We start from the raw sequence: 27,599 nt of genomic DNA on the forward strand, positions 1-27,599 counted from the left end.
ATGGCACGTTTTATGATATTTGCATGAGGGAACGGCACACTAGCGAAGTGGAGTAGGCGCAATGGCGCAAATGGTTAGCCCACCCCTCCTCCTTGACTTATTTTTCTTTTCCGTGTTTCACATATGAAACAATCTGCAGCTTTTCAGTTCCTTGTTTGTTCATTACTGAGGTTACCAGGAATACTCCAGCAAGTCTCGGTCTAGACCAGTGTTTCCCAACCAGTGTGCCTCCAGCTGTTGCAAAACTACAACTCTCAGCATGCCCGGACAGCCAACGGCTGTCCGGGCATGCTGGGAGTTGTAGTTTTTGCAACAGCTGGAGGCACACTGGTTGGGAAAAACTGGTCTATTCAGTAACATCTGATCAGTTTGCAGTTTTATGAAGCATCTAGTCTCTGTATATACATGTCATTTTTTAGCATCCATGTGCCACCTCCTCCCTATACCTGAGGGTCAGACTCTTCCATTTTCGGGTATACCGGGAGTTACAATTTTGCAACAGCTGGAGGCACATTGGTTGGGAAAAACTGGTCTATTCAGTAACATCTGATCAGTTTGCAGTTTTATGAAGCATCTAGTCTCTGTATATACAACATGTCATTTTTTAGCATCCATGTGCCACCTCCTCCCTATACCTGAGGGTCAGACTCTTCCACTTTCCCATTTTTGGGTATACTGGGAGTTATAATTTTGCAACAGCTGGAGGCACACTGGTTGGGAAAAACTGGTCTATTCAGTAACATCTGATCAGTTTGCAGTTTTATGAAGCATCTAGTCTCTGTATATACAACATGTCATTTTTTAGCATCCATGTGCCACCTCCTCCCTATACCTGAGGGTCAGACTCTTCCACTTTCCCATTTTCGGGTATACTGGGAGTTATAATTTTGCAACAGCTGGAGGCACACTGGTTGGGAAAAACTGGTCTATTCAGTAACATCCGGATCAGTTTGCAGTTTTATGAAGCACCTGGTCTCTGTATTTACATGTCATTTTGTAGCATCCATGTGCCCCCTCCTCCCTATACCTGAGGGTCAGACTCTTCCTCTTTCCCATTTTCGGCTCTGGATACTTTGTGTTTGCACAGTACTGTGGTCTCTGTCTCTGCAGGGGAAGGATTTGCTTTGCCGGCCTCTCCCCTGGAGACATCCGTATTGTTCAGCTCATACTCTTCTTTTTGCGCGACCCTCCCGCAGCTTATACAGCGCAGACAGGAGTCCTTCATCCTCACAAAGTCCTTGTAGGTGCTCTCGCTGGCAAAGCAGTAGAGCGCAGGATCCGCGACACAGTTAAAGGTGGTGAGCAACAGGGACAAGTGGTAGGTGTTGTAGATTTTAGAAGCAAATTCGCAATTCTTCTCGAACAAACTCCGAACGACCACCAAGATGTGATAGGGGCCGAAGCAGACCAGAAATATCAGGACGGTGCTGAAGACCAGCTGCTTTATCTGGAGCTTTCTCTTTATCTGCGTCCCTTGGCTCTTTCGAATGACCCTAAAGATCCGACAATAAGAAAATAAAAGGAGAAAGATTGGAAGGAGGAAACCGGCAAAGAATCTGTAATAATTGATTCTGTGCTCCCAACTCTTTATGGGATAATGTTCAAAGCAGACAGTATGGCTTTCGGGGTCCTTGCTGACCTCCCCGTGACCAAAAAAGATATAACTGGTCATTAATTCCTTGAGCCAGATGACCAGGCTGACCACAAGGGCGACTTTCATTGTCCGCAGCTTGTGGAACCGGAAAGGGTGAACTAGGGCCAGGTACCGGTCCATGGAGATGCAACATAAGAACCCGATGCTGATGTATATGTTCTCATACAGGATGATGCCACAGATCTTACACATCACCTCATTGTAAGTCCAGTTGTCGTGTTGAAGGACATATTGAAGCCAGAAGGGCAAGGAGAAGATGTACAGGAGGTCAGCCAGGGTTAGGTTGACCAGATATATCCCTAACTCATTCTTGGCTTTGATCTGAAGATAGCCATAGTACAAGGACACGCAGTTTGCTGGGAGGCCTATGACGAACACCGCAATGTACACTACTGGGAAGAGAGTCTGATGTATGGTGTGGTCAATGTTGCAGAAGGAGATGTTGCCATCCAGGTCGTCATCAGTCACATTCTCCATGTCACAGGTCACTTCAACATTATTGGTCTTCTGGGTTCTCTGTAAGGAACATAATATTGGAATGAATAGAAATGTCCTTCAATGATGGGATAGGTGCTGTATGTATGGCTACAACATAAACTATTTTTATAATGACCAAAATCCTCATAAAACATATATCTAGACATCAGAGGTAGATAGCTGACTGATATCCTGTGGGCCTTAGAGCTGATGGGACCCATAGATCTCACTGAGCTAGGTGGGACTTTGTGAAGGACAACCTGAAATGAGGGAATCAAACTCCTCTGTCCTCCTCCTCCAGACTCCTCTGTCCTCCTCTGTCCTCCTCCTCCAGACTTCTCTGTCCTCCTCCTCCAGACTCCTCTGTCCTCCTCCGTCTCCAGACTCCTCTGTCGTCCTCCTCCTCCAGACTCCTCTGTCGTCCTCCTCCTCCAGACTCCTCTGTCGTCCTCCTCCTCCAGACTCCTCTGTCCTCCTCCTCCTCCAGACTTCTCTGTCCTTCTCCAGACTTCTCTGTCCTCCTCCTCCAGACTCCTCTGTCCTCCTCCTCCAGACTCCTCTGTCCTCCTCCTCCAGACTCCTCTGTCCTCCTCCTCCAGACTCCTCTGTCCTCCTCCTCCAGACTCCTCTGTCCTCCTCCTCCAGCCTTCTCTGTCCTCCTCCTCCTCCAGGCTCCTCTGTCCTCCTCCTCCTCCAGACTTCTCTGTCCTCCTCCTCCTCCAGGCTCCTCTGTCCTCCTCCTCCTCCAGACTTCTCTGTCCTCCTCCTCCAGCCTTCTCTGTCCTCCTCCTCCAGCCTTCTCTGTCCTCCTCCTCCTCCTCCAGATTCCTCTTTCCCCTTCCTCCAGACTTTTGTCCTCTCCTCCCTTCAGACTCCTTTGTTCTCTCCTCTAGACTTCTCTGTCCTCCTTTAGACCCTTTGCCCCCCTCCGGCTTCCTCCAGACTCTGTGGCTTCCAGTCATCTTTGTCCTCCATCCTGACTCCTCTGGCAGCGGATTACCTCTCTGATCATACCTGATCTATCTCCCCAACATCTATTATTGGGGGAGAGTCAAGAGGTCCCGTACACATTAGATCAGTGTTTCCCAACCAGTGTGCCTCTAGCTGTTGCAAAACTACAACTCCCAGCATGCCCGGACAGCCTTTGGCTGTCCGGGCATGCTGGGAGTTGTAGTTTTGCAACAGCTAGAGGCACCCTGGTTGGGAAACACTGCATTAGATACATGAGGAGTGTACAAAGATTTTATATGTAAGACATGCACACTTGGTCCCCCCCAGTTGACACTTCTGACCTGTATAGAAGCAGCTGGGTTGCAGCCTAAGAGGATAATCATACATTGCAGATTTGGTGAAAAAATTGCTGAAACTAAAAATGCAGTTTTGTTTATCTGGATGGCTGCATCCAGTCACATCAGTCACATGTAAATTCCCCCTTCTTATAATTATGTGTATGTATATTAGTATAAACCTATTCTCAATGGCTTTTGCAATAACACAATATTAAACAATTGGAAACCACATAGCGCTTCACTCCCCCGCTTCTCCACCTGTATCTCTTACCTAGATACAATTTTGCATGTACCCATCTACCTCTGGCATATAACACGCACACATTTCCGTCATCCACCACAAAGTTCCTAGATGTTCACTTTGTGTCTTTACTTATTCACATTTATTTCTTTATGCTTCCTGCTCGTATTAACAGAGGTCTCCACCCAATGGCATTAGCCATTCACAATAAAAATGACACACATCCTCCGAACAAACAAAGGCTCCCAGCTCTCCCTCTGGTTAATGGGATTTTCTCACTCTGGGGTATATAGTGTAAACACTGTGACGGGATGGGGCGTGAGGAGCTTTGCCAAGTGATTCCATTTTCACACGGTATTGTCTGATATTATATTTCTGTGTAGAATTAAAGGTTATGCACATATTTGCTCCAATTAATCGGAAATAAACAAACATATCTTCAAAAATGACTGGTTAAAATTCTCCTAATAAGTGTGTATACAGCTCTTATTGCAGACCCGTGTGCAGCAGGTGGATTCATCTGCTGATCCATGCTTTTTCTATGTAGTCTGATCATGCAGTCACGTATCGCACCTTTTTTTTTGTGCTAATCTCCTGATTGCTGTAAAGGCCTTTGTGGCTATAGCAGGTTGTTATTATTTAAACAAAGCATGTTCTATATCCCCGAGGATACTGTTTACCCCTGTCAGCCTAACAGAGAATATAGAGAGACAGGTATTCTATCATTTATAGAAGGAAGGGGAGCAGCTTCATAGGGAACTAAACCTGCAGCTGTACAAGCTGGGAACACTCAATGAGCTCTGAATCTGCAGCTATACAAGCAGGGAACACTCAATGAGCTCTGAACCTGCAGCTATACAAGCAGGGAACACTCAATGAGCTCTGAACCTGCAGCTATACAAGCAGGGAACACTCAATGAGCTCTTAACCTGCAGCTATACAAGCAGGGAACACTCAATGAGCTCTGAATCTGCAGCTATACAAGCAGGGAACACTCAATGAGCTCTGAACCTGCAGCTATACAAGCAGGGAACGCTCAATGAGCTCTGAACCTGCAGCTATACAAGCAGGGAACGCTCAATGAGCTCTGAACCTGCAGATGTACAAGCTTGGAACACTCAGTGAGCTCTGAACCTGCAGCTATACAAGCAGGGAACGCTCAATGAGCTCTGAACCTGCAGCTATACAAGCAGGGAACGCTCAATGAGCTCTGAACCTGCAGCTATACAAGCAGGGAACACTCAATGAGCTCTGAACCTGCAGCTATACAAGCAGGGAACACTCGGTGAGCTCTGAACCTGCAGCTATACAAGCAGGGAACACTCAGTAAGCTCTGAACCTGCAACTATCCAAGCAGGGAACATTCTGCGAGCTCTGAACCTGCAGCTATACAAGCAGGGAACACTCAATGAGCTCTGAACCCTCAGCTATACAAGCAGGGAACACTCGATGAGCTCTGAACCTGCAGCTATACAAGCAGGGAACACTCGATGAGCTCTGAACCTGCAGCTATACAAGCAGGGAACACTCAGCAAGCTCTGAACCTGCAGCTATACAAGCAGGGAACACTCTGAGCTCTGAACCTGCAGCTATACAAGCAGGGAACACTCAGCGAGCTCTGAACCTGCAGCTATACAAGCAGGGAACGCTCAGTGAGCTCTGAACCTTCAGCTGTATAAGCATGGAACACTCGGTGAGCTCTGAACCTGCAGCTATACAAGCAGGGAACACTCAGTGAGCTCTGAACCTTCAGCTGTATAAGCATGGAACACTCAATGAACTCTGAACCTGCAGCTTCAGAAGTAGGGAACACCCACTGAGCTCTAAACCTGCAGCTGTATAAGCAGGGAACACTCAGAAAGCTCTAAACCTGCAGCTTCAGAAATAGGGAACACCCACTGAGCTCTGAACCTGCAGCTTCACAAATTGAAACACACATTGAATGCTAAATCTGCAGCTCCACAAGCAGGGAAAAGCATCTATACTGTGAATCTGCAGCTTTACAATCGGGACACCCACTTATTGATGATCTTCCACCATGAGGATACCTACAGGTTAGAAACATGGCAGTGGGGAATTGGCACCTCCTACACCATTCTACTTAGATAGATACAGAAGAACTAATATAGGAAACACTGTAGGCAGGAAATCTGACTGTGAGGACTTTCTTGCTGGACCGTGACTTGCATTCAGTGCATGGCGCACAGCTTAAAGACTACCCTCTGCTTAATCACTCATAGAGAACTGTGTGGTCATACAGTTACAGCTGCACAGTCCTCTCTATCCCCTCCCTGCACTCATCTCTATGCTCATAGAGAGAAATGTGTGACCATACAGTTACAGCTGCGCAGTCTTGTCCATCCCCTCCCTGCAATACTACCGGGACCACCAGGGATACTAGCATTAAAGTGTACCTGCCATTAATTAGCATGTTTTTAGGTAAAAAAAAATGTTCGTCCCTGCAGTTATTGCCTGTGTGTCTTTGTGAGGAGTCCAAATACATGAAGTGAGGGCAGAACAAGAGCCCTGCTTGTTCTCAATGTACAGAGCCCTGCTTGTCCATGGTGTACAGAGCCCCGCTTGTCCTCAGTGTACAGAGCCCTGCTTGTCCTCAGTGTACAGAGCCCTGCTTGTCCTCAGTGTACAGAGCCCTGCTTGTCCTCAGTTTACAGCTCCCTGCTTGTCCTCGGTGAACAGAGCCCTGCTTGTCCTCGGTGAACAGAGCCATGCTTGTCCTCGGTGAACAGAGCCCTGCTTGTCCTCAGTGAACAGAGCCCTGCTTGTCCTCGGTGAACAGAGCCCTGCTTGTCCTCGGTGTACAGAGCCCTGCTTGTCCTCGGTGTACAGAGCCCTGCTTGTCCTCGGTGTACAGAGCCCTGCTTGTCCTCGGTGTACAGAGCCCTGCTTGTCCTCGGTGTACAGAGCCCTGCTTGTCCTCGGTGTACAGAGCCCTGCTTGTCCTCGGTGTACAGAGCCCTGCTTGTCCTCGGTGTACAGAGCCCTGCTTGTCCTCGGTGTACAGAGCCCTGCTTGTCCTCGGTGTACAGAGCCCTGCTTGTCCTCGGTGTACAGAGCCCTGCTTGTCCTCGGTGTACAGAGCCCCGCTTGTCCTCGGTGAACAGAGCCCCGCTTGTCCTCGGTGTACAGAGCCCTGCTTGTCCTCGGTGTACAGAGCCCTGCTTGTCCTCGGTGTACAGAGCCGTTATCTTCAGTGAATTATAGGGAGCGGTCACCTGTGTTCACACTGTACAGCGATAGTACATGTGTGTCTAATAGGTAAAGAACTAGAAGGGAGTCGCAGCATTTCTTAGCGACATGGGGTCTAGTATTGAAATAAAGCTCCATCCTTGCTGCAATGTGCCCTTGCATCTATGTAGTCATTGGGCCCCATTGTACTTAGGGGCCCATATATATGTCTATCCCTGATTTCACATTATACCCAATGACTGCGTGGGTGCAAGGACACATTGCAGCAATAGCCAGTGCTGAGACCCTTCTAATGTGATCACGTAGCACCCCTGCTGGTCATGGCAGTAGAGCCCATCTCTGGTGTCAGGTTCAGGAGGTGTAATTTATGCAGTTTATCGACTACTGCAGTGTTTCCCAACCAGGGTGCCTCCAGCTGTTGCAAAACTACAACTCCCAGCATGCCCGGACAGCCGTTGGCTGTCCGGGCATGCTGGGAGTTGGAGTTTTGCAACAGCTGGAGGCACATTGGCTGGGAAACACTGGACTACTGTGTACAAACATATGTATATAGGCAGCCCAGGAGCAGAAGGAGCCCATCCTGAGCTCTGTCACGTAATCCTCATGGCCATAGCCCCCTTAGATATATACAGAGCGTATAATACATGCAGGTCTGGTATTCCGAGGTCCCGGCCTCTCCTATCCTCAGGAATTTTGATTCTCCCACAGTAAACTTCTCAACCTTGGAGTCATCTCTGCAAATTTACATCTAAACCAATTTGATAAACTAAGGCAAAACTAGGAAGAAGGATTCCTCCTGAACATTCCAGATTAGTGCTGGAGGGGGCTGTGATAGGAAAGGGTTAAGAGGGCAACATGGTCACTATTAGTTCCTGCTCTGCGGCAAAGGTTATTTGGAAAGTTTCACTGTTCTCGGGAAAAAAAGTAAGATCCTGGGAAATACTTAATAATAAATTGACATGTTCTGCAGATTATTACACCTCTAGCCTCTCTACAGTTTTGCAGAACATCGCTCTGTCCTCTCTACCTCCTGATATATAGTGATATATCCTGCAGATTATTACCCCACTGTCCTCTCTACAGACCTGCAGAACATCGCTCTGTCCCCTCTACCTCCTGATACATAGTGATATATCCTGCAGATTATTGCATCACTGACCTCTCTAGAAATCTGCAGAACATTGCTCTGTCCTCTCTACCTCCTGATATATAGTGATATATCCTGCAGATTATTACACCTCTGACCTCTCTAGAGATCTGCAGAACATTGCTCTGTCCTCTCTACCTCCTGACAGTGATATATCCTGCAGAATATTACACCACTGACCTCTTGAGATCTGCAGAACATCACACTATTTCTCTTTACCTTTTCACAGATACATAGTGATATATCCTGCAGATTATTACACCCCTGACCTCTATACAGATCTGCAGATCGTTCTGTCCTCTCTACCTCCTGACGGATACATAATGATATATTCTGCAGATTATTACACCTCTCGAGATCTGCAGAACATCACACTGTTCTCTTTACCTTTTTACAGATACATAATGCTATACTCTGCAGATTATTACACCACTGACTTTTCTAGAGATCTGCAGAACATCGCTCTATCCTCTTTACCTTTTCACAGATACATAATGCTATATTCTGGAGAGTATTACTCCACCAAACTCTCTAGAGATCTGCAGAACATCGCTCTGTCCTCTCTACCTCCTGACCGATACATAATCTGCAGGATATATCACTATGTATCAGGAGGTAGAGAGGACAGAGCGATGTTCTGCAGATCTGTAGAGAGGTCAGAGGTGTAATAATCTCCAGAATATAGCATTATGTATCTGTGAAAAAGTAAAGAGGATAGAGCGATGTTCTGCAGATCTCTAGTAAAGTCAGTGGTGTAATAATCTGCAGTATACATCACTATTACACCACTGACTTTTCTAGAGATCTGCAGAACTTCGCTCTATCCTCTTTACTTTTTTACACATACTTATGTGGTGGCCCAGTATGGGAGGTGTTAACCTTGCTGTCCTGTCAGGCAGCCTCCCTTCAGTGTCCCCTGGGCCCCCTTGCATCTGTCCCCCATATAAATATGTTTATTATGTGTTATAATATGTAATGTGTGAAGAAAGCGTTGTCCCTTTAAGACTGTTAAGACCCCCATATAAGTCCTGGGTGGAGCCTCTGCTCTCTCTCTTGGAGCTTAGAGCTCTTTCTGCTGAGGTCCAATGCAGTCGAGTCCAGGATTGTGTCTTTAGTCATAGGAGCCTCAAGTCAAGTCTGCAGCCACAAGTAAGCCACAGTCACAGCATTGTCAGTCACAAGTCAGTCAAGTCAAAGTCATCTGTCAAGTCAGCGTGGCCTGCACTAAATTGTCCCGTTCTACTACAGGTCCCAGCAAGCCCTTAAGGTCTCTGAAGTCACTGGTCACCTCCTTGGGCCCTGGCTACACTGTATAGACTTTTCCACATGTCTAACCTCAGTAAAGCTACTGTTGTCTGTAACTTGGGGTCGGAGTCATTATTGCCCCCGTGCCTTGCCCAGGATCCAGCGGTATACCTTTGGGTGGCATTGAGGATAAACCACGCCCTGGCATCACGAATACAAGGGGTTAATGCCATCTGCCCCTAGGGTAACAACATCTGCCCTGCATCTCACACCCCATACTACACATAGTGATATATCCTGCAGATTAGTACACCACGAACTCTCTAGAGATCTGCAGAACATTTCCGCAGTATGTTCCCTCTGTTCCTTGACACAAGTATCCATGTTCATTGTTCAGTCATTATGTAACACTTGGGTAGACTGTGTACATGGTGTTGTGAAGTTTCAGTATCGTGCAGTAGCTGATGCCGCCTACTCCTACTTTCTTAGGGCTTACTGCAGTGATTCCCAACCAGTGTGCTTCCAATTGTTGTAAAACTACAATTCCCAGCATGCTGGGAGTTGTAGTTTTGCAACAGCTAGGAGCCATTCTGGATTTGAAACAGTGGCTTAGGGCATTGCGATGACTGGGCAGCAATATGGGGGGTAATTTCCAATATGGCCGCGTCCACTGTGTTGGGGCGGGGGCGGGGGGGGGGCACATTGTTGTTTAGATAAACAGATCAATAAATCTCTGGTATCATTCCTAGACTCCTCATAGATCTGAGCGCAGACGGTGACATCACACCACGCCGGGGAAGTGTCTCCAGCCGTCCGCTCGTGCTTGGATTTCAACAATAATTTTTTTTCCCCTCCACAAATGATTTCCGCTCTTCGGGTTGTATAGTCATCTCATCCCAGACACTAGGCAGATGACACGCACTTTACTTATGATTACATGATCTATACTACATGGCGGTACATTGAGGAATTGTACAGTCTTTTCAGTTTTTTAGTAGTCACTTAAAGGGGTACTCCGCTGCCCCAGCTTTTAGAACATTTTTCTCCGACGGTCATGCCCCCTTGTGATGTCACGCCACAGCCCCTCAATGCAAGTCTATGGGAGGGGGCATGACGGCCGCCCACCCCCTCCCATAGACTTGCATTGAGGGGGCCTGGGGTCATGAGGGGCGTGTCCCTGACATCACCACCCCAATTGCCCGCACTCAGTATTCTAAACAAACACAGGGTGCTGCACGGAGATCACGGGGCTCCCAGTGTGGGACCCCTGCGATCAGACGTCTTATTCCTTATCCTCTGGATAGGGGATAAAATGTCTAAGGGCGGAGTGCCCCTTTAATCAGAAAGTGAAAAATTGGTTAAACAACATAGTTGGATAAAAATTACCTTGAATGGTTATTATTAGTATTTTCAGTCTTCTCCCCTATCCCCTAAACATACTGTTTAGAATGGAGGGTGCTGCACAGAGGGTCCCGGCATCAGGATCCCTGTGATCAGACATCTTATCCCCTATCCTTTGGATAGGGGATAAGATGTCTTGGGGTGGAGTAACCCTATAACTATTCCATGGCTATAAAAGGGTTCACCCACATATAACTATGATATTTCATTATTTCAGGGACAGTCGTGACCCTCATAATATTTATAAGGGAAAAGTTAGATATTTAGTTACTTATGAAGACTTTCCCTGTTGTGCATGGATAATACTGAAATTACTTTATCCCCATTGCCCAGGTGGTCACCAGGGTTTAGGAACTATCCTATAGAAATTGAACATGGTCGTACTGTTGGGTAAGGTTTCATATAGAAAGGAACCTGGGTGTTTGGGTTAGGGTTAAGTTCTTGTCGGGATTGAACAAGGTCACACAGTTGGGTTAGGTATATACATTGGGTTTCATATAGAGAGGAACCTTGGTTTTTTGTGCCACCTTTCTGGAGAATGATGGCATCTTGTGTCCTGTTGGGTAAGATCTTGCTGGAATTGAACATGTTGTATTGTTGGGTTAAGGCTGATATATTTTTGGAAGTGTACGTGGTCATACTAATGACATGGTTAAGGTCTTATTAGAAGTGGACATGGTCGCAATGTTGGGTTCTTGAGGTCTTGTTAGAAATGAACATTGCCGTACTGTTGGGTTACAGCTAAGGTCTTGTTGGGAGTGAACATGCATGTTCTGTTGGGTTGAGATTGAGGTCTTGTTGGGAGTGAACATGATGGTACTGTTGGTTTGAGGTTGAAGTCTTTTTGAAAGTGCATATAGTTGTATTGTTGGGTTAGGGTTTGGGTCGTCTTGGAAATAAACATGGTAGTTTTGTTGGTTTAAGGTTGAGTTCTCGTTTAAAGTGAACATGCGTGTACTGTTGGGTTCAAGGTGAGGTCTTGTTGGAAGTGAATATGGTCATATTGTTGGATTAGAGCTGAGTTATTTTTCAAAATAAACATGGTCATACTGTTGGGTTAGGGTTGAGGTCTTGTTGGAAGTAAACATTGCCAAACTTTTGGGTCAAGGTTTAGGTCTTGTTGGGAGTGAACATGGTCATGCTGTTGGATTAAGGCTAAGGAATTGGTCATGCTTTTGGGTTAGGGCTGAGGTCTTCTTGGATAAGAACCTGGTTATCCTGTTGGGTTTACTTTGAGTTCTTGTTGGAAGTAAACCGCTGTTGGATTAGGACTGAGGTCTTTTTTGGTATTAAACATGGTCATTATGTCGGGTTAGCTTTTGTAGGGTTGAGTTCTTGGAGTTCAACATGATCATGCTGTTGAATTAGGACTGATGACTTGTTGGAAGTAAACAATGGTGTACTATTAAGCTAAGGTTGAGTTCTAATTGGAAGTGAACATGTATGCACTGTTTGGAAAAGTTTTGTTGGGAGTAAACATGGTCATACTGTTGGGTTAGGGTTGAGGTTTTGTTGGACCTGAGCATGATCATACTGCTAGGGTTGTGGTCTCATTGGAAAAAAACCTGGTTAAACTTTTGGGTTAAAGTTTAGGTAATGTTGGAAGTGAACAGGGTCATGCTATTGGAATAGGGCTCAGGTCTTGTTAAAAGTGAACAGGGGCGTACTGTTGGATTAGGGTTGAGGTCTTTTTGTATGTGAACATGTCATACTGTTGGGTTAGGGTTGAGGTTTGGCTTAAAGAAAACATGGTTATACTGCTGGATTAGGGTCCATACACACTTTTTGGAATATGTTAACATCAAAGATGGAGGTCTTTCAGTTTGTACCATCTCCATAAGCTGGTGCTGAGAGGCACTGAGAAGAAAATCTCTTTGCTTATAGAACTTCAGATGACTGTGCCATGTGCGCAGTGATTACCCATCCATTAGGCCAAATTATACCACTGGGAACACTACTGATCTCTGGGATTTCAGCTACATGTCCTGCTATGTTTGTCTGATAATCAGTGGTCAGGGACAACCCCCTTAACGGTTCTTCACTTCCAAAATGATGGAATTGGAAGAGATTTGTGGATAACAGGAGAAATAAGATTAATATTATGTATATGTACGTCAGCCGTGCGGTTGCACGTGTTTATTTCATATTTTATGGTCATTGTTGCTGTTTTTGCTGACTTCAGGTGGTTTATGGTTCTATTGATAAATCTCCCTGACTGGCTGTGACAGAGTTCTCTCTGGTTCCTTCAACTTTATGGTTCTTTTTCTTAGTGATTAACTGTATAGTGCAGTGGTTCTTAACCTTGTTGGAGGTGCTGAACCCCACCAGTTTCATATGCGCATTCATCGAACCCCTCTTAATTGGAAAAATAAAATGATTTTTTTCAAATTCAAAACATAGGAGGTATATATTTATACATAGGAGGTATATATTTATACATAGGTGCACAAAATGAACAAAACCATTAAGACACATTAGGCGCAGGCAGTGTTCCCCCACACATTAGGTGCAGGCAGTGTTCCCCCACACATTAGGCACAGGCAGTGTTCCCCCACACATTAGGCACAGGCAGTGTTCCCCCACAAATTAGGCGCAGGCAGTGTTCCCCCGCACATTAGGCACAGGCAGTGTTCCCCCACACATTAGGTGCAGGCAGTGTTCCCCCACATTAGGCGCAGGCAGTGTTCCCCCACACATTAGGCACAGGCAGTGTTCCCCCACACATTAGGCACAGGCAGTGTTCCCCCACACATTAGGCACAGGCAGTGTTCCCCCACAAATTAGGCGCAGGCAGTGTTCCCCCGCACATTAGGCTCAGGCAGTATTCCCCCACACATTAGGCGCAGGCACTGTTCCCCCATACATTAGGTGCAGGCAGTGTTCCCCCAGTCATTAGGCGCAGGCAGAGTTCCCCCAAAACATTAGGCACAGGCAGTGTTCCCCCACACATTAGACACAGGCAGTGTTCCCCCACACATTAGGGACAGGCAGTGTTCCCCCACACATTAGGGACAGGCAGTGTTCCCCCACACATTAGGGACAGGCAGTGTTCCCCCACACATTAGGGACAGGCAGTGTTCCCCCACACATTAGGCACAGGCAGTGTTCCCCCACACATTAGGCACAGGCAGTGTTCCCTCACACATTAGGCACAGGCAGTGTTCCCCCACATTAGGTAGGCAGTGTTCCAACCACAGACATACAGCCTCCAGCCATATACAGTGTATGCCCGTGTACTGCCCACTTCAGTGCTCCGACCACCGCTCTGGCTATAGCAGTAGGTCCCGGGACCGGTGGTCGGAGCACCGAAGATGACGTGCCGCTGGTCACTTACCAAGCTGGCCAGCTTGGTGTCTTCCTCCTTCTTGATCCTCCGGTCTTCAGCACCTTCGTTTCTATGGGCGCACGGGACGTCAGTGACGTCCCGGCGTGCGCTATCTCCCGGCGGCCCCCTGCATTTTTAAACTTAATGCGGGGCTGCAGGGAGTTAATAGTGATGGGGGGAATTGCCCCGTCGCTACAGGACGGGCAAACACCGGCTCTTCTCGGGGCCCCAAGCAATTGCTTGGTTTGCCTGTCCTGTTGCGACGGGCCTGAAGTCGGGTGTGTGTCTTGACCTCCGCCGAACCCGCGAGACTGTCTCGCCGAACCCCTGGGATTTGATCAAACCCAGGTTAAGAACCACTGGTATAGTGGAAGTTAATAGTGACCTCACTAGGGTGTAAAATTCTGAATATTTGAAGTATATGGAGCGTCTTCTTAGTTTCTTTATTGAGAAAAGCGATATATATGTCCTAATTATCTGTTGGTGAAATCCTTTCTGCAAGTGTCAACTAATCCACTGGCCGCCCCCGGAATCGTTGCTGATAAGTAATGGCCCGAGCCCACTAATGTATGCACGGTCAATACACCGACCACTTAGCAAACCTCTCATGTCCTCAGAAGGTGAAAATGGGGTTGTCAGGATCACTTAACCCCGAATTATCAGGAGAGAACTCTAATATGAGAGGGGATATCAGCCTGTACAACACCTACAGAGGGGATATCAGCCTGTACAACACCTACAGAGGGGATATCAGGCTGTACAACACCTACAGAGGGGATATCAGGCTGTACAACACCTACAGAGGGGGATATCAGCCTGTACAACACCTACAAAGGGGATATCAGCCTGTACAACACCTACAGAGGGGATATCAGCCTGTACAACACCTACAGAGGGGGATATCAGCCTGTACAACACCTACAGAGGGGGATATCAGCCTGTACAACACCTACAAAGGGGATATCAGCCTGTACAACACCTACAGAGGGGGATATCAGCCTGTACAACACCTACAGAGGGGATATCAGCCTGTACAACACCTACAGAGGAGATATCAGCCTGAACAACACCTACAGAGGGGAAATCAGCCTGAACAACACCTACAGAGGGGATATCAGCCTGTACAACACCTACAGAGGGGATTTCAGCCTGTACAACACATACAGAGGAGATATCAGCTGTACAACACCTACAAAGGGGGATATCAGGCTGTACAACACCTACAGAGGGGATATCAGCCTGTACAACACCTACAGAGGGGATATCAGCCTGTACAACACCTACAGAGGGGGATATCAGCTTGTACAACACCTACAGAGGGGGATATCAGCCTGTACAACACCTACAGAGGGGATATCAGCCTGTACAACACCTACAGAGGGGGATATCAGCCTGTTCAACACCTACAGAGGGGGATATCAGCCTGTACAACACCTACAGAGGGGATATCAGCCTGTACAACACCGACAGAGGGTAATATCAGCCTGTACAACACCTACAGAGGGGATATCAGCCTGTACAACACCTACAGAGGGGATATCAGCCTGTACAACACCTACAGAGGGGATATCAGCCTGTACAACACCTACAGAGGGGATATCAGCCTGTACAACACCTACAGAGGGTAATATCAGCCTGTACAACACCTACAGAGGGGATATCAGCCTGTACAACACCTACAGAGGGGGATATCAGCCTGTACAACACCTACAGAGGGGGATATCAGCCTGTACAACACCTACAGAGGGGATATCAGCCTGTACAACACCTACAGAGGGTAATATCAGCCTGTACGACACCTACAGAGGGGATATCAGCCTGTACAACACCTACAGAGGGGGATATCAGCCTGTACAACACCTACAAAGGGGATATCAGCCTGTACAACACCTACAGAGGGGATATCAGCCTGTACAACACCTACAGAGGGGGATATCAGCCTGTACAACACCTACAGAGGGGGATATCAGCCTGTACAACACCTACAAAGGGGATATCAGCCTGTACAACACCTACAGAGGGGGATATCAGCCTGTACAACACCTACAGAGGGGATATCAGCCTGTACAACACCTACAGAGGAGATATCAGCCTGAACAACACCTACAGAGGGGATATCAGCCTGAACAACACCTACAGAGGGGATTTCAGCCTGTACAACACATACAGAGGAGATATCAGCTGTACAACACCTACAAAGGGGGATATCAGGCTGTACAACACCTACAGAGGGGATATCAGCCTGTACAACACCTACAGAGGGGATATCAGCCTGTACAACACCTACAGAGGGGGATATCAGCTTGTACAACACCTACAGAGGGGGATATCAGCCTGTACAACACCTACAGAGGAGATATCAGCCTGTACAACACCTACAGAGGAGATATCAGCCTGTACAACACCTACAGAGGGGGATATCAGCCTGTACAACACCTACAGAGGAGATATCAGCCTGTACAACACCTACAGAGGGGATATCAGCCTGTACAACACCTACAGAGGGTAATATCAGCCTGTACAACACCTACAGAGGGGATATCAGCCTGTACAACACCTACAGAGGGGATATCAGCCTGTACAACACCTACAGAGGGGATATCAGCCTGTACAACACCTACAGAGGGTAATATCAGCCTGTACAACACCTACAGAGGGGATATCAGCCTGTACAACACCTACAGAGGGGGATATCAGCCTGTACAACACCTACAGAGGGGGATATCAGCCTGTACAACACCTACAGAGGGGATATCAGCCTGTACAACACCTACAGAGGGTAATATCAGCCTGTACGACACCTACAGAGGGGATATCAGCCTGTACAACACCTACAGAGGGGATATCAGCCTGTACAACACCTACAGAGGGGGATATCAGCCTGTACAACACCTACAGAGGGGGATATCAGCCTGTACGACACCTACAGAGGGGATATCAGCCTATACAACATCTACAGAGGGGATATCAGCCTATACAACACCTACAGAGGAGGATATCAGCCTGTACAACACCTACAGAGGGGGATATCAGCCTGTACAACACCTACAGAGGGGATATCAGCCTGTACAACACCTACAGAGGAGATATCAGCCTGTACAACACCTACAGAGGGGGATATCAGCCTGTACAACACCTACAGAGGGGACATCAGCCTGTACAACACCTACAGAGGGGATATCAGCCTGTACAACACCTACAGAGGGGATATCAGCCTGTACAACACCTACAGAGGGGATATCAGCCTGTACAACACCTACAGAGGGGATATCAGCCTGTACAACACCTACAGAGGGGATATCAGCCTGTACAACACCTACAGAGGGGGATATCAGCCTGTACAACACCTACAGAGGGGGATATCAGCCTGTACAACACCTACAGAGGGGATATCAGCCTGTACAACACCTACAGAGGGGGATATCAGCCTGTACAACACCTACAGAGGGGATATCAGCCTGTACAACACCTACAGAGGGGGATATCAGCCTGTACGACACCTACAGAGGGGATATCAGCCTGTACGACACCTACAGAGGAGATATCAGCCTGTACAACACCTACAGAGGGGGATATCAGCCTGTACAACACCTACAGAGGGGATATCAGCCTGTACGACACCTACAGAGGAGGATATCAGCCTGTACGACACCTACAGAGGGGATATCAGCCTGTACGACACCTACAGAGGGGGATATCAGCCTGTACGACACCTACAGAGGGGGATATCAGCCTGTACGACACCTACAGAGGGGGATATCAGCCTGTACAACACCTACAGAGGGGGATATCAGCCTGTACAACACCTACAGAGGGGGATATCAGCCTGTACAACACCTACAGAGGAGATATCAGCCTGTACGACACCTACAGAGGGGATATCAGCCTGTACAACACCTACAGAGGGGATATCAGCCTGTACAACACCTACAGAGGGGATATCAGCCTGTACAACACCTACAGAGGGGATATCAGCCTGTACAACACCTACAGAGAAGGATATCAGCCTGTACAACACCTACAGAGGGGGATATCAGCCTGTACAACACCTACAGAGGGGGATATCGGCCTGTACGACACCTACAGAGGGGGATATCGGCCTGTACGACACCTACAGAGGGGATATCGGCCTGTACGACACCTACAGAGGGGATATCATCCTGTACAACACCTACAGAGGAGGATATCAGCCTGTACAACACCTACAGAGGGGATTTCAGCCTGTACAACACCTACAGAGGGGATATCAGCCTGTACAACACCTACAGAGGGGATATCAGCCTGTACAACACCTACAGAGGGGATATCAGCCTGTACAACACCTACAGAGGAGATATCAGCCTGTACAACACCTACAGAGGAGGATATCAGCCTGTACAACACATACAGAGGGGATATCAGCCTGTACAACACCTACAGAGGGGGATATCAGCCTGTACAACACCTACAGAGGGGGATATCAGCCTGTACAACACCTACAGAGGGGATATCAGCCTGTACAACACCTACAGAGGAGATATCAGCCTGTACAACACCTACAGAGGGGATATCAGCCTGTACAACACCTACAGAGGGGATATCAGCCTGTACAACACCTACAGAGGGGATATCAGCCTGTACAACACCTACAGAGGGGATATCAGCCTGTACAACACATACAGAGGGGGATATCAGCCTGTACAACACCTACAGAGGGGGATATCAGCCTGTACAACACCTACAGAGGGGATATCAGCCTGTACAACACCTACAGAGGGGGATATCAGCCTGTACAACACCTACAGAGGGGATATCAGCCTGTACAACACCTACAGAGGGGGATATCAGCCTGTACGACACCTACAGAGGGGATATCAGCCTGTACGACACCTACAGAGGAGATATCAGCCTGTACAACACCTACAGAGGGGGATATCAGCCTGTACAACACCTACAGAGGGGATATCAGCCTGTACAACACCTACAGAGGAGGATATCAGCCTGTACGACACCTACAGAGGGGATATCAGCCTGTACGACACCTACAGAGGGGGATATCAGCCTGTACGACACCTACAGAGGGGGATATCAGCCTGTACGACACCTACAGAGGGGGATATCAGCCTGTACAACACCTACAGAGGGGGATATCAGCCTGTACAACACCTACAGAGGGGGATATCAGCCTGTACAACACCTACAGAGGAGATATCAGCCTGTACGACACCTACAGAGGAGATATCAGCCTGTACGACACCTACAGAGGGGATATCAGCCTGTACGACACCTACAGAGGGGGATATCAGCCTGTACGACACCTACAGAGAAGGATATCAGCCTGTACAACACCTACAGAGGGGGATATCAGCCTGTACAACACCTACAGAGGGGGATATCAGCCTGTACGACACCTACAGAGGGGGATATCAGCCTGTACGACACCTACAGAGGGGATATCGGCCTGTACGACACCTACAGAGGGGATATCATCCTGTACAACACCTACAGAGGAGGATATCAGCCTGTACAACACCTACAGAGGGGATATCAGCCTGTACAACACCTACAGAGGGGATATCAGCCTGTACAACACCTACAGAGGGGATATCAGCCTGTACAACACCTACAGAGGGGATATCAGCCTGTACAACACCTACAGAGGGGGATATCAGCCTGTACGACACCTACAGAGGGGATATCAGCCTGTACAACACCTACAGAGGGGGATATCAGCCTGTACAACACCTACAGAGGGAGATATCAGCCTGTACAACACCTACAGAGGGGATATCAGCCTGTACAACACCTACAGAGGAGGATATCAGCCTGTACAACACATACAGAGGGGATATCAGCCTGTACAACACCTACAGAGGGGGATATCAGCCTGTACAACACCTACAGAGGGGGATATCAGCCTGTACAACACCTACAGAGGGGATATCAGCCTGTACAACACCTACAGAGGGGATATCAGCCTGTACAACACCTACAGAGGGGGATATCAGCCTGTACAACACCTACAGAGGGGGATATCAGCCTGTACAACACCTACAGAGGGGATATCAGCCTGTACGACACCTACAGAGGGGATATCAGCCTGTACGACACCTACAGAGGAGGATATCAGCCTGTACAACACCTACAGAGGGGATATCAGCCTGTACGACACCTACAGAGGAGGATATCAGCCTGTACAACACCTACAGAGGGGATATCAGCCTGTACAACACCTACAGAGGGGATATCAGCCTGTACGACACCTACAGAGGAGGATATCAGCCTGTACAACACCTACAGAGGGGATATCAGCCTGTACGACACCTACAGAGGAGGATATCAGCCTGTACAACACCTACAGAGGAGATATCAGCCTGTACAACACCTACAGAGGGGGATATCAGCCTGTACAACACCTACAGAGGGGGATATCAGCCTGTACAACACCTACAGAGGGGATATCAGCCTATACAACACCTACAGAGGGGATATCAGCCTGTACAACACCTACAGAGGGGATATCAGCCTGAACAACACCTACAGAGGGGATATCAGCCTGTACAACACCTACAGAGGGGGATATCAGCCTGTACGACACCTACAGAGGAGATATCAGCCTGTACGACACCTACAGAGGAGATATCAGCCTGAACAACACCTACAGAGGGGATATCAGCCTGTACAACACCTACAGAGGGGATATCAGCCTGTACAACACCTACAGAGGGGATATCAGCCTGTACAACACCTACAGAGGGGGATATCAGCCTGTACAACACCTACAGAGGAGGATATCAGCCTGTACAACACATACAGAGGAGATATCAGCCTGTACAACACCTACAGAGGGGGATATCAGCCTGTACGACACCTACAGAGGGGATATCAGCCTGTACAACACCTACAGAGGAGATATCAGCCTGTATAATGGGCAAAATTATGACGTTATCTGTGGTGTTACATAGGACTGCAGGTAATAACTAATATGTTATCTGCACTCAGAGAGTTATAACTGTGTTATCTGGGGTGTTACATAGGACTGCAGGTCACATCTATACATTATCTGTACTCAGAGAGTTATCACTGTGTTATCCGGGGTGTTACATAGGACTGCAGGTCACATCTACTACATTATCTGTACTCAGAGAGTTATCACTGTGTTATCTGGGGTGTTACATAGGACTGCAGGTCACATCTACTACATTATCTGTACTCACAGAGTTATCACTGTGTTATCTGGGGTGTTACATAGGACTGCAGGTCACATCTACTACATTATCTGTACTCAGAGAGTTATCACTGTGTTATCTGGGGTGTTACATAGGACTGCAGGTCACATCTACTACATTATCTGTACTCACAGAGTTATCACTGTGTTATCTGGGGTGTTACATAGGACTGCAGGTCACATCTATACATTATCTGTACTCAGAGAGTTATCACTGTGTTATCTGTGGTGTTACATAGGACTGCAGGTCACATCTATACAGTATCTGTACTCAGAGAGTTATCACTGTGTTATCTGCGGTGTTACATAGGACTGCAGGTCACATCTATACATTATCTGTACTCACCGAGTTATCACTGTGTTATCTGTGGTGTTACATAGGACTGCAGGTCACATCTATACATTATCTGTACTCAGAGAGTTATCACTGTTATCTGTGGTGTTACATAGGACTGCAGGTCACATCTATACATTATCTGTACTCAGAGAGTTATCACTGTTATCTGTGGTGTTACATAGGACTGCAGGTCACATCTATACATTATCTGTACTCAGAGAGTTATCACTGTTATCTGTGGTGTTACATAGGACTGCAGGTCACATCTACTACATTATCTGTACTCAGAGAGTTATCACTGTGTTATCTGTGGTGTTACATAGGACTGCAGGTCACATCTATACATTATCTGTACTCAGAGAGTTATCACTGTGTTATCTGTGGTGTTACATAGGACTGCAGGTCACATCTATACATTATCTGTACTCAGAGAGTTATCACTGTGTTATCTGTGGTGTTACATAGGACTGCAGGTCACATCTATACATTATCTGTACTCAGAGAGTTATCACTGTTATCTGTGGTGTTACATAGGACTGCAGGTCACATCTATACATTATCTGTACTCAGAGAGATATCACTGTGTTATCTGTGGTGTTACATAGGACTGCAGGTCACATCTATACATTATCTGTACTCAGAGAGTTATCACTGTGTTATCTGTGGTGTTACATAGGACTGCAGGTCACATCTATACATTATCTGTACTCAGAGAGTTATCACTGTTATCTGTGGTGTTACATAGGACTGCAGGTCACATCTATACATTATCTGTACTCAGAGAGTTATCACTGTATTATCTGTGGTGTTACATAGGACTGCAGGTCCTATAAAGTTCAGATAAAGTAGTAGATGTGACCTGCAGTCCTATGTAACACCACAGATAACAGTGATAACTCTCTGAGTACAGATAATGTATAGATGTGACCTGCAGTCCTATGTAACACCACAGATAACACAGTGATAACTCTCTGAGTACAGATAATGTAGTAGATGTGACCTGCAGTCCTATGTAACACCACAGATAACAGTGATAACTCTCTGAGTACAGATAATGTAGTAGATGTGACCTGCAGTCCTATGTAACACCACAGATAACAGTGATAACTCTCTGAGTACAGATAATGTAGTAGATGTTACCTGCAGTCCTATGTAACACCACAGATAACAGTGATAACTCTCTGAGTACAGATAATGTATAGATGTGACCTGCAGTCCTATGTAACACCACAGATAACAGTGATAACTCTCTGAGTACAGATAATGTATAGATGTGACCTGCAGTCCTATGTAACACCACAGATAACAGTGATAACTCTGAGTACAGATAATGTATAGATGAGACCTGCAGTCCTATGTAACACCACAGATAACAGTGATAACTCTCTGAGTACAGATAATGTATAGATGTGACCTGCAGTCCTATGTAACACCACAGATAACACAGTGATAACTCTCTGAGTACAGATAATGTAGTAGATGTGACCTGCAGTCCTATGTAACACCACAGATAACACAGTGATAACTCTCTGAGTACAGATAATGTATAGATGTGACCTGCAGTCCTATGTAACAGCACAGATAACAGTGATAACTCTCTGAGTACAGATAATGTATAGATGTGACCTGCAGTCCTATGTAACACCACAGATAACAGTGATAACTCTCTGAGTACAGATATTGTATAGATGTGACCTGCAGTCCTATGTAACACCACAGATAAGTGATAACTCTCTGAGTACAGATAATGTAGTAGATGTGACCTGCAGTCCTATGTAACACCACAGATAACACAGTGATAACTCTGAGTACAGATAATGTATAGATGTGACCTGCAGTCCTATGTAACACCACAGATAACACAGTGATAACTCTCTGAGTACAGATAATGTATAGATGTGACCTGCAGTCCTATGTAACAGCACAGATAACAGTGATAACTCTCTAAGTACAGATAATGTATAGATGTGACCTGCAGTCCTATGTAACACCACAGATAACAGTGATAACTCTCTGAGTACAGATAATGTATAGATGGGACCTGCAGTCCTATGTAACACCACAGATAACAGTGATAACTCTCTGAGTACAGATAATGTATAGATGTGACCTGCAGTCCTATGTAACACCACAGATAACAGTGATAACTCTCTGAGTACAGATAATGTATAGATGTGACCTGCAGTCCTATGTAACACCACAGATAACAGTGATAACTCTCTGAGTACAGATAATGTAGTAGATGTGACCTGCAGTCCTATGTAACACCACAGATAACACAGTGATAACTCTCTGAGTACAGATAATGTATAGATGTGACCTGCAGTCCTATGTAACACCACAGATAACACAGTGATAACTCTCTGAGTACAGATAATGTAGTAGATGTGACCTGCAGTCCTATGTAACACCACAGATAACACAGTGATAACTCTCTGAGTACAGATAATGTATAGATGTGACCTGCAGTCCTATGTAACAGCACAGATAAGTGATAACTCTCTGAGTACAGATAATGTATAGATGTGACCTGCAGTCCTATGTAACACCACAGATAACAGTGATAACTCTCTGAGTACAGATAATGTAGTAGATGTGACCTGCAGTCCTATGTAACACCACAGATAACACAGTGATAACTCTCTGAGTACAGATAATATATAGATGTGACGTGCAGTCCTATGTAACATCACAGATAATGTAGTAGATGTGACGTGCAGTCCTATGTAACATCACAGATAATATATAGATGTGACGTGCAGTCCTATGTAACATCACAGATAATGTAGTAGATGTGACCTCCTTCTATCTCCCAGGTTCCGTTTCTTCATTGCTGGTTATGAACCATATATATCAGTTTTCTTCTTTATAGTCTTTCTATGTCCTTTACAAAGTTTTTCTCTTTATTTGAAATTTGATTTTTTTTATTTTATCACCTCGTTATGCAGTCAGTGATCTTAATATTTCCTCTATTATACCTGTCTTTGTTCCTGTATCTGCCCCTGCTCCTATTAATGCCCCTGTTCCTGTATTTGCCTCTACTCATGTAAATGCCCCTGTTCCTCTATCTGCCCCTGCTCCTATAAATGCCCCTGTTCCTGTATCTGCCCCTGCTCCTTTAAATGCCCCTGTTCCTGTATCTGCCCTTGCTCCTATAAATGCCCCTGTTCCTGTATCTGCCCCTGCTCCTATAAATGCCCCTGTTCCTGTATCTGCCCCTGCTCCTATAAATGCCCCTGTTCCTGTATCTGCCCCTGCTCCTATAAATGCCCCTGTTCCTGTATCTGCCCCTGCTCCTATAAATGCCCCTGTTCCTGTATCTGCCCCTGCTCTTATAAATGCCCCTGTTCCTGTATCTGCCCCTGCTCCTGTAAATGCCTCTGTTCCTGTATCTGCCCCTGCTCCTATAAATGCCCCTGTTCCTGTATCTGCCCCTGCTCCTATAAATGCCCCTGTTCCGGTATCTGCCCCTGCTCCTATAAATGCCCCTGTTCCTGTATCTGCCCCTGCTCCTGTAAATGCCTCTGTTCCTGTATCTGTCCCTGCTCCTATAAATGCTCGTTTCTGTATCTGCCCCTACTCCTATAAATGCCCCTGCTCCTGTATCTGCCCCTGCTCTTATAAATGCCCCTGTTCCTGTATCTGTCCCTGCTCCTATAAATGCCCCTGTTCCTGTATCTGCCCCTGCTCCTATAAATGCTCGTTTCTGTATCTGATCACTCCTATAAATGCTTGTTTCTGTGAATGCCCCTGTTCATATAAATGCCCCTTTTCCTGTATTTTCCCCTGCTCCTATAAATGCCCCTGTTCCTGTATCTGCCCCTGCTCCTATAAATGCCCCTGTTCCTGTATCTGTCCCTGCTCCTATAAATGCTCGTTTCTGTATCTGATCACTCCTATAAATGCTTGTTTCTGTGAATGCCCCTGTTCATATAAATGCCCCTTTTCCTGTATTTTCCCCTGCTCCTATAAATGCCCCTGTTCCTGTATCTGCCCCTGCTCCTATAAATGCCCCTGTTCCTGTATCTGCCCCTGCTCCTATAAATGCCCCTGTTCCTGTATCTGCCCGTGCTCCTGTAAATGCCCCTGTTCCTCTATCTGCCCCTGCTCCTGTAAATGCCCCTGTTCCTGTATCTGCCCCTGCTCCTATAAATGCTCATTTCTGTGAATGCCCCTGTTCCTGTATCTGTTCCTGTATCTGTCCCTGCTCCAATAAATGCCCCATGTTCCTGTATCTTCCCCTGCTCCTATAAATACCCCTGTTCCTGTATCTTCCCCTGCTCCTATAAATGCCCCTGTTCCTATATCTTCCCCTGCTCCTATAAATGCTCGTTTCTGTGAATGCCCCTGTTCCTGTATCTGTTCCTATATCTGCCCCTGTTCATATAAATGCCCCAGTTCCTGTATTTTCCCCTGCTCCTATAAATGCCCCTGTTCCTGTATCTGCCCCTGCTCCTATAAATGCCCCTGTTCCTTTATCTGCCCCTGCTCCTATAAATGCCCCTGTTCCTGTATCTGTCCCTGCTCCTGTAAATGCCCCTGTTCCTGTATCTGCCCCTGCTCTTATAAATGCCCCTGTTCCTATATCTGCCCCTGCTCCTATAAATGCCCCAGTTCCTGTATTTTCCCCTGCTCCTATAAATGCCCCTGTTCCTGTATCTGCCCCTGCTCCTATAAATGCCCCTGTTCCTTTATCTGCCCCTGCTCCTATAAATGCCCCTGTTCCTGTATCTGTCCCTGCTCCTGTAAATGCCCCTGTTCCTGTATCTGCCCCTGCTCTTATAAATGCCCCTGTTCCTTTATCTGCCCCTGCTCCTATAAATGCCCCTGTTCCTGTATCTGTCCCTGCTCCTATAAATGCTCGTTTCTGTATCTGCCCCTACTCCTATAAATGCCCCTGTTCCTGTATCTGCCCCTGCTCTTATAAATGCCCCTGTTCCTGTATCTGTCCCTGCTCCTGTAAATGCCTCTGTTCCTGTATCTGTCCCTGCTCCTGTAAATGCCCCTGTTCCTGTATCTGCCCCTGCTCTTATAAATGCCCCTGTTCCTGTATCTGCCCCTGCTCATGTACATGCACCTGTTCCTGTAACTGCCCCTGCTCCTGTAAATGCCCCTGTTCCTGTATCTGCCCCTGCTCTTATAAATGCCCCTGTTCCTGTATCTGCCCCTGCTCTTATAAATGCCCCTGTTCCTGTATCTGCCCCTGCTCTTATAAATGCCCCTGTTCCTGTATCTGCCCCTGCTCTTATAAATGCCCCTGTTCCTGTATCTGCCCCTGCTCTTATAAATGCCCCTGTTCCTGTATCTGCCCCTGTTCCTGTATCTGCCCCTGCTCATGTACATGCACCTGTTCCTGTATCTGTCCCTGCTCCTATAAATGCTCGTTTCTGTATCTGCCCCTACTCCTATAAATGCCCCTGCTCCTGTATCTGCCCCTGCTCCTGTATCTGCCCCTGTTCCTGTCTCTGCCCCTGCTCCTGTCTCTGCCCCTGCTCCTGTATCTGCCCCTGCTCCTGTATCTGCCCCTACTCCTATAAATGCCCCTGCTCCTGTATCTGCCCCTGCTCCTGTATCTGCCCCTGCTCCTGTCTCTGCCCCGGCTCCTGTCTCTGCCCCTGCTCCTGTCTCTGCCCCTGCTCCTGTCTCTGCCCCTGCTCCTGTCTCTGCCCCTGCTCCTGTCTCTGCCCCATCTCTTATAAATGCCCCTGTCCCTGTATCTGCCCCTACTCCTATAAATGCCCCTGCTCCTGTCTCTGCCCCATCTCTTATAAATGCCCCTGTCCCTGTATCTGCCCCTACTCCTATAAATGCCCCTGCTCCTGTATCTGCCCCTGCTCCTGTATCTGCCCCTGCTCCTGTCTCTGCCCCATCTCTTATAAATGCCCCTGCTCCTGTATCTGCCCCTACTCCTATAAATGCCCCTGCTCCTGTATCTGCCCCCTGTGTGCTGTGATGGGTGTCATAGTTCATGTGCTCTTACCTGGGGGTCCCAGTGCTGGATATCAGCGGGGTCTCTCCTCTACCTGTCACCATCCTCCTCTGCTGTCATCCCACATCTGTTCAGCCCCA

At 47.1% G+C, this 27,599-nt stretch overlaps 2 protein-coding genes across 4 annotated transcripts in view; one reads left to right on the plus strand and one right to left on the minus strand.

Moving 5' to 3' along the window:
* DGLUCY (D-glutamate cyclase) overlaps window positions 1-27,599 on the plus strand; it is a 116,693-nt gene that overhangs the window by 56,460 nt on the left and 32,634 nt on the right. The gene's annotated exons all lie outside the window — the stretch shown is intronic.
* On the minus strand, window positions 358-27,556 carry GPR68 (G protein-coupled receptor 68). The gene is made up of 2 exons (XM_056546977.1): window positions 27,511-27,556; window positions 358-2,170 (listed from the first exon to the last, which is right to left on the minus strand). Exon 2 carries the CDS (start codon window positions 2,129-2,131, stop codon window positions 1,022-1,024), a length of 1,110 nt encoding a protein of 369 aa, XP_056402952.1. The 5' UTR covers window positions 2,132-2,170; window positions 27,511-27,556; the 3' UTR covers window positions 358-1,021.

Source organism: Hyla sarda, chromosome 11 (genome assembly GCF_029499605.1).
Source record: "Hyla sarda isolate aHylSar1 chromosome 11, aHylSar1.hap1, whole genome shotgun sequence".
In the NCBI taxonomy this organism is placed as follows: domain Eukaryota; kingdom Metazoa; phylum Chordata; class Amphibia; order Anura; family Hylidae; genus Hyla; species Hyla sarda.

Bases quoted from the DNA above. Each gene is read 5' to 3' on its own strand.
- GPR68 (XM_056546977.1), bottom strand. From the start codon at position 2,131: ATGGAGAATGTGACTGATGACGACCTGGATGGCAACATCTCCTTCTGC.